This window comes from Etheostoma spectabile, chromosome 3, assembly GCF_008692095.1.
Source record: "Etheostoma spectabile isolate EspeVRDwgs_2016 chromosome 3, UIUC_Espe_1.0, whole genome shotgun sequence".
Lineage (NCBI taxonomy): Eukaryota > Metazoa > Chordata > Actinopteri > Perciformes > Percidae > Etheostoma > Etheostoma spectabile.
In genome coordinates, this window is record NC_045735.1 from 26,429,346 (window position 1) to 26,438,188 (window position 8,843).

The following is an 8,843-nucleotide window of genomic DNA, read 5'->3' on the forward strand; positions in this document are numbered from 1 at the left end:
TTCTCCTCACAATTAGGCTATCATCTGTGCTTATTGCAGGAGTCCTGATTGGAGCAGCGAATCAGTTTGAAGCTTGTCGTGTAGCGCCATATGTCAACGTGGGGGCTTTACGGATGCCATTCCAACAGGCAAGTTACTTTGAAGCGTCTAGTCTGAAAAAGCAGACCAATCCCAGGACTGGTGTCTTGGCACAGGCTGGGCCCGAGTGCTATGCAGAGACTCCAGTTCCAATGTAGGGGGTAACTTAACTCTTATTACCACACTGACAAAAAACCCTGTGCCAACACAGCGTAGCCTGTACCACCTAATTGGAAAAGTCCCTCTATGGTGGTATGCTTTATTTGTCTATTTTACTTGAGCAAGCAAACATATTAGTAGACTTACGGTACTACGGAGTGTAAAATCACCACAAGTCCAAGAGTTTCTGAATGTTTTCCTACCACACATAAAGCTAGAAATTCCATGGTTTGTTTTTGATACATTAAATCATTCAACTCTGTGTGTGTGTGTGTGTGTGTGTGTGTGTGTGTGTGTGTGTGTGTGTGTGTGTGTGTGTGAGATGTAGCCTACGTCATTTATATTGCATTACATTTCAGTAAAGTCCAGTCTTCACTTTGAGCCCTGCTCTGGGTTTATTATCTAGAAGGCACAGGTCCAAGATTCCCAAACACAATGATTTGATTTGATTTGATTTGATATTAGATTTGATGCCATTGATGCCTCCCTGTAAGATCAGACTCTACAGTATAGCGAGACCACATCTACAACAGTGACACTAGTGAAATGTCCCTTCAGACAACCCACTGCCAAGTTAACGCATGTTCTCCCCCCCTTCTCTCCCCCACCCGTGCGTCCCGTAGGATAGTCATTGCAACGTGCCGCCCTTCTCCTTTCAGGTGCAGGCGCAACTGCAGCTGGACAGCGCCGTGGCCCACGCGCAGCACCACCTGCACTCTCACCTGGCGGCGCACGCGCCCTACATGATGTTCCCCGCGCCGCCGTTCGGGTTGCCCCTGGCGACGCTCGCGGCCGAGTCTGCCTCCGCGGCCTCCGTCGTGGCCGCCGCCGCGGCCGCCAAGAACACCAGCAAGAACTCCAGCATCGCCGACCTGAGACTGAAGGCCAAGAAGCACACGGCGGCGCTGGGACTGTGACGCCAGGTAGACTGGGGGACACGGGGAGCGCACGCGCACGCGCTTTCCGCCGCGTCCTCGCGACTGAGAGACACAGAACACAAACGCTCACAAAGTGAAACTGTCCGAGAACAAAGTGAGAAAGAATTATCCAAGGACGATATTTATGTTTTCTTTTTTTAAAAATGAAGGACGACGAATATAACTATGAAAAAAAAGATAGGCTATTTATGAGACGAAGAAAAGACAGTGAAAAAAAAAGAGACTATGACGTAAAGCCTATACAGGTGTGTGTGTGTGTGTGGTTTTTTTGGACGCCAAATACAGCGGCGGATGGATAGCTAAGCCTCGCAGGGTCCTTCCCTGGAGCCGCGTGGCCGCGGACGGCGGAGGGACACCCTGAGAAGGTGGCGGAGGACGCAGCTGGGACGGTCGATACTTTGTCAAACAAGGCGAACCATTCTGCAGTTGTTCTGTTTTAATATTATATTCTAATTGGTATGAATTCATTTTGAACATATAGAGGCTGGCCTCGCTATTGAACACTTTCTCTGTAAAAGGACAGAGCGGGAATTCTTTGACGAAGCAGAGACAAAAAGAAAGGACAATATTCGAAGTGTTTCTCCCTCTTGTGTTTCCTGTCCACGGTTCAAAACGCCCGAGCAGTGTTTGCATGAGTTCTCACGGATGACGTGACGTGAGCCATCACTCCACGCCTCTTTCTCTCCATCTTCATCTTTCCTTCCCTCTCCGAGGAAGGGCCACTCTCACTTGAATGTTTGGACTATATTCGACCTTGTTTGGACCTCCTCTGGTAAAGGTGAAACTATAAGCGACACAGCAGAAACGTGAGATAATAATATATGATGATAACCCGTAAAATGGTGATTCGTCCCCTTTTAAAGGAGCATTATGTCATCTAAAACACAGTGAACACACGAACAAATGACAGCTGACACGAGGACGGTACGGGCACGTGTAAAATATGTTTATACACAAGACACATGCATTATTTTTTATTATTTAGTGGTTTTATGAATGCCTTGTGGGGAATTTGTTCATTTTGTATTTTACTTTATTTCGTGTATTAAAAAAAACCCTGTGCTTTCTGTATGTAATGTTGATGTTTTTATAACAGTGAACGTGAACTTATACCTGAGGCACCTGAGGTTTCTTAAAAAAAGAAAAGAAAAGAAAGAATACTCATAAAATTGTTTTACTTTCTCCATCACATGTGAAACGTGAATCCACCTAAACAAACTGTTTTTCGTTCCTATAATAAATTAACAAAAGTTTCTTTAATGAGTTGACATTATTTTGTTTACAATCTTAATTGGCATTTATCCGCTACATTATTATTATTATTATTATTATTATTATTATTATTATTGCTGCCCGTAACGCTTTGAGGGCAATGTATTTTTAATAATTCATGCCTGTAGGTCTTTTGATAACGTCACAGTTGTGACAGGCCCGTTTAGTCAGGAACATGGGTGTCTGCTGCCGCTCCCATGCCAAACCAATGCATTATTCATATTTGGTTATGGAGCGTTTGGAGAGGAAGGACTTGTAATTTCCAGTACAAGCTCGAAAAACTGGCTGATAAAGGATCCAGAGAAATGGGGCGTTCAGTGGCCTAAAGATGAAAGTTTTGCAGCACTTGAAATGCCCACAATTATACTGTAAAGACTATATTTTTCTAACAGGCTGCTAATTTAGATTGGAAACCACTCTGGTGTTCTTGCAATAATAAGATAAACTAAGCCCAATTAATTATAGGCCTCGAACACAGATGCATTTTATTAATTAAACCCGGTGTGTTTGTGGTGTATAGGCTATGGTTTTGAGCAGCCTACATGCCTGGGTTTTATCAAGCCTAAATCGATCCTGTTTTTCACAACAGCAACATTTGCGATCTTGTCAGTAATAAACATATTCACATAGAACTATAGCCTACAGGTTAATGGTATTCGATGTAATTCCAGTTGTGAATCCCCCTGATCCGTTTGGCCTCCTGCCCATGATTCTTCACTGAATTAAAATGTTGCCGGTTTATGTGTCATGACCTCAAGTTTTGGCATTATACATGCAGCTCACAAAGTTAAACAAAGCCAAGGTCTTTGTAAAAATCATTTATTATCGCTTGCCTCACTTGACTTACAAATTTGCCTGATTCATTTCCTGACATCTTAACCGCCACTTATTGAACATTTAATAAACACCTGACACGGGAGCCTATAATTATAGGAATCCAGATCGCATTACCCCTTCCGATATTTCCACACAAAACACAACGTCTTTAGCTATTAATTAATACTGATCTCACAGAGTCTGCACTGGAGTCTGGAGTGTTTGTGTATCTCGCCGTTTGGGGCAGGATTAAGACGCCAAAACTATTGAATTATTGATTCAAAGCCTCGCCAGTAATGGAGAAGACGGAACTGGGAAACTGCTGAGCCGGGAGCGTGCACTGCTACCCCTGCGATGGAACAGAAACACCGGGGTCGGGGGCGCGCCTGTCCTGCCACTGCATAGGCAGAGTGCGACCGGCTATGTTTTTACTTGTAGAGACCGCAAAGTGAGGTCAAGTTCATCAGAGTGCTTACGTCACATAAATCCCATTGTTCAGCCATTATTTACGTACAGTTATTGCAGAAAGAACAATTGGGTCTAATGCATCTCATTTAGTTGCAAAGCATGGCAAATTTTCTTTTGGAATTAAAAACGGTGATTTAAAGGTTGAGGAATCATATTCTAATCTCATGCACTATTAATATAGAAGTAATATACTGAAAAAATGCCATAAACTATAAGTGTCACTGCTTATTATTGAGTAAACCACAAGGGCATTCGTGTATAGCATTAAAATAATGAAAACTATAACAGATTTTATGAAGGGATAATTAATTTCCAGTAATATTTTGTGTCACCTGAAGGACTCATCTACCCAAATTGGTCTGTGAACGTACCACTGTCTACATTTCTGCACTTTCCACAATAGATTTTGAAAAATTTTCGTTCCTCACTTATTCATGACTACAATTCAGAGTCTTGAATCCTGCCCTTGTGGCTTGGACCGGCAGCAATCAGCTTGTCGTGAGGTGTAGTGGTGGAGTGGAGGTGCCTCCACCCTGAGGGACCCAGGAGACAATGAGACGGGGACACACAAGTGTTCTCCTGATTAGACATGGAGACGACCGGCGCGCTCACTCTCCTCTCAACACTCTCTTACGACACACACCCCCACGCAGCCAGCCAGGAGCCGGTCATGCAGGCTCTCTCTCTGACTTCTTTTCACTGTCTTTCCTTCTCGCTTACCCCATGTTTTTTTGTGTGTTTTGTTTTACTCCTGGTCTCTCCCTCCCTCCTCAACTCATACACACACTCACTCTCTCTGTTGTAATGGATTATTGTACACCATGTTGGAGGAGTTGAGAGTAGGCCAAATCTATTCAAGTTCATCAAATGAATGAAAACAACACTGGACATCTATAACTCCAAATGGATGTAAGCAAAAACAAACACACAGACACACAGACACACACACACACACACACACACACACACACACACACACACACACACACACACACACACACACACACACACACACACACACACACACACACACACACACACAGATCGTCATCAACCTGGTGAGTCACAAAAGCACTCCACACCATGAAATCCTTCATATCAACTGGTGCTGTCTTGTTGCTATATTTACCCCACTACAACCCCCGAGACAAATACACTACTCTCTCATTTTCCGCTCTTGGCCCTTTATCAAATTAGGGCACGTTAAACAACCCTACAGAGCAGTTTTTACTGACAGCCGAGGCATGTGAATGGCTGTGGCTATATGTGATTGTTTATACTGTTTGTATCCACGCTTGTGTGTATGAATTTATGAGAGAAAGTATGTGAGAGAGCTCCCTTTCTCTTCTTTTCTCTCTAAGGGCTTGCCTTTGTTACATGTTAGGAGTGCTCAAAGAGCAGAGCGCACACCCCACCGCACCAAAGACAACAGCCATCAGGAGCAACGGCACATAAAAAGACCAACTTCAAAGACATCAAATGGAGCGAAAGTGAAAAAGAAACCTGCTGAAAACTCCCTCCAATAGCACTCAGGCCAGCAATTAGGACGCCATATCACTGCCTGTTATCACATGCGTGCACTGTATAGGCCTGGGTGGCTAACCACAGCACTTGGTGTGGGTTGCAGTCAGTGGAGAATACAGCATTCATAGAGCTCGACTGTAACACTGTATTTAATTTCACTGTAGGATGAAAAGTGGGTGTTCGCACAGATTTGACCCCTGCTATGACCAGGGAGGCTTAACCATGGTGATTACAGACAGAGAAAAACAACAGGCTCTATCTCCAGCTCCTTCTATTCAGCAGCTAAGTAGAACAAAACAAAACAGAGGTCAGAACAAAACAAGAAGTCTAATTGTTTCACCGTTTCCTGTTTAGGTGCCCGAGGGCAATCTACACATTTATATGTACTCGGTGCATTTCATTTGTTATTAATTCATTTCCAGTTGCAGCTGTTTTTCAGATTAGGGAGATAACATAATGCATAACTCCCCGCCCTGGGAAGAAGACATAACAAGGGTGTACAGTATGTGTTGAGACCTGTGGCATTAGTAGCTCTGAGGGGATTTTATTGTTTCCATCAAAAAAGGTGACATTTGTGTGTGTGTGTGTGTGTGCATTGTGGTCTCAGTGGAAAAGAGAAGAAAATAAAATGCAAAGACACAGACAAAAAAAAGAAAGAGAGAGAGAGAATAGAGGGAGAAAGAGAGGGAGAGTGATGAGGGGCACACAGTAAATGTTAAACATTTGGCCCATGCCGCTCTATATTTACAAGCTGGTAAGATCCAATCATCTGTGTGTGAGTATAATCGAGTACTTGCTTTTCAATCATCAGATGTTTGTACACAGACTCTTAAATTACTAAAAGCTTCTTGGAAACACAGGCCTAACTCATCTCATATTGATTGTATTCAGCCTGTCTGAAGTTTACAAAATGTCATTTAGAAATGTCACGAAATGACAAAAAAGCCGACAAATGACCCAATATTTGTATCAAGATGCTCAAGTGTCTTTTTAATGTGGGTAAATCCGGGGAGGTCCAGGCTCATTCACCCTGGGGTTAAACGCTTTTTCAACATTCTGTCCAGGGAAGCATTTATGACCATTTATATATATCTGCCAACCACATTTAAATGCTCTCTGAACTGGTGACAGACTCGTGCGGTCAGAGCAAAGTTTAGATGTGATGGAAAATAGCCCCTGGTTTTCAGTAGAAGCATCAATCACCTGTGTACTGTAAATGTTATACTCATAAAGCTGTTAGTTGTTTTCACATGGCCATAAATCTGAGCGTGCAATACAAAAATCAATATATCTTACTGATTTTAGAAAACATACAACTCTATGATGGATACGCTGGCTGCGATTTACTTACACTTTTTCATTTGGTAGTTGCATTTAAACACATCATAACTTTATGAGAAATGCGTTGTGATTGTGTCAGCAAGTGACCTAAAGAATCTGTAAACATTAACAGTATGTTATATTTCTTATGAAATTGCCCAGAACTATTGGCAAACCCTTCCAGAAGGCAGTTTATAATGGGGGGCATCCACAGAAACTGAAAATGTGTCATATTAATCATGAAGATGTAAGGATGATGATTTAGCCCCTTGTTTAAAAAAACGTATGCACTTACGCTCCTATGCAAACTATTCTGTATTACCCATCAAGTTAGTTTGGGATATATAGGTTTCTATTTAAAGGTCCTGTGACATGGTGGATTTTTGGATGCTTTTATATAGACCTTAGTGGTCCCCTAAAGTATCTTTCCCAAATTTCAGCCTTAGTGCAGAATTACAGCCAATAGAGCCAGTCCCTCAATGAGCTTTCCTTAGTATGTTCCATGTCTGAGTCTGTTGCTTTTGAGGAGGAGGAGGGGGGCGGGCAAGGTGAAGTTTGGGGGTGTGACCTTGACCAACTGCCACTTTGCTCGTTTAAAAGCCATGATGTCTCTCTCTCATAGGTGGGCCAAATTCTCTGGGCGGGCAAAGCAGAGAAAGGGGAGATTACCTTGCCCCTTATGACCTCATAAGGAGCAAGATTCCAGATCCATGCAGAGCAGGATACCCAGGGCTCGGTTTACACCTATGGCCATTTCTAGCCACTGGGGGACCATAAGCAGGCTGGGGGAACTCATATTTGTAATGTCTGTTGATATCTTTTACAGGCATAAATAATCTTAGAAGACGGCCACACGTGAATTTAGTTGAGGCTCGGTTTATTAGCTTCCAACGTGCATGCACATACATCAACTTCCTGTCTGTTCTTCTTCGGCTCACCTTTACGGCCTAGGCTAGAACAATGACACCTTTAGGTAACTATCTGTCATTACAATATTAATGTTACAAAACCTCATAAAGTAAAATCTTCATGCCATGGGACTTTAACTAAGATCAGACGACTTAAATATGTCATTGACTATTTTCTTAAGGTTGTTATGTCAGAAATCATTTACTGCTGTTTCAAAGAAAGAGAAGTAAATAGAAAACAAAAAGATTAGCAAAGTGTTGCACATCATCCCCCATCTTTCCTTTCAGCTCCCTATTGTTACTCTTTAGTAAAAGTAGCAATACTGCAATCTAGAAACACTAAGTATGTTTTAAGCATGTAAGTATTATTAGCAAAATGACCTTAAAGTGTTACAGGTACCCACAATACATTTTAATAGCCCCAGTGACTGTTATTCTAGTATAATTAATATTACTTATTATTCCCGATGCACTAATGTGTAAGTAGCATTTTACTGTTGTAGTTGGTCGAGGTGGATCTAATTTAAACTATTTTATATGCTTTGGACTATATTAATCTATAACATTGCATCATGTAACCTCTTTGCATGTAAATCAGTAAGCAGTAACAGTAGAAGTATAAACAAGCATAAAATGGAACTGTCTAAGTAAAGTAAAAGTAGCCTACCTCAAATTTGTGTAAATGTACTTAAACCGTTTTCACATATGAAGTCCGGACAATGTCGGAGGAATCAGGTACTGACAAAGTCTGGAGTTTCCATTTCACACATGTAGCACACAGTAGACAAGCAGACAGGACATGACACTGCGTCACATACACAGTTCGTGATTTGGTCACACACAACCGGGTCTCCAGCTGCTCCTTGAATTTGTTTGACAATTTCGGCATCGGCCCTTGCCGACAGAAGGTGTTGAATCTTATTGTCTCTCGAGTTAAACATTTTTCTTTGCCGTCTTTGTGTAAATCAACTTTGTGTAAATCAACTTGGATGTGTGTTTTCTCCCTGTTTTACAGGAGTCACATAAAATGTCTTTAACACGCCCACTTTTCAATTCCAGGCCCCGAAGTCAACATGCTTTGAAGCCAATTTGACATAGCGGCCAAATAGTGGAATTACAACTTTGTGTTCGTCATGTGATGCCATGAGGCCCGAATAAAACATTTTCCCATTAACTTACATGGCAAAGAGACATCTCTAAATCAGGGCATAGATTTGAGCAGCACAAATGCCAAGAAATGACTCGGTTCGGTTATTATTATTATTAGAATTTGATTCATTCGGTCCGATCATGCAACATGAGCATGTTCATGCAGAGTGATGCAACAGTCTGTGTACCTTTTTATGTGTATGTGTGTATG

General features: G+C 42.1%; 1 protein-coding gene across 2 annotated transcripts in view; it reads left to right on the forward strand.

Annotated features, from left to right (window-relative positions):
* The window catches only part of shox2 (shox homeobox 2), a 7,814-nt gene extending 5,379 nt beyond the window's left edge, over positions 1 to 2,435 (forward strand). Inside the window, exons 4-5 of one of the 2 annotated variants that reach the window (XM_032508933.1) lie at positions 40 to 128; positions 897 to 2,435. In XM_032508933.1, the coding sequence (XP_032364824.1) occupies positions 40 to 128; positions 897 to 1,154 (347 nt within the window). In that variant the 3' untranslated portion in view covers positions 1,155 to 2,435. Of the gene's footprint in view, positions 1 to 39; positions 129 to 860 lie in introns of both variants that reach the window. The other variant, XM_032508928.1, reaches the window with a different exon arrangement.
* The last annotated feature ends 6,408 nt before the right edge of the window (positions 2,436 to 8,843 follow it).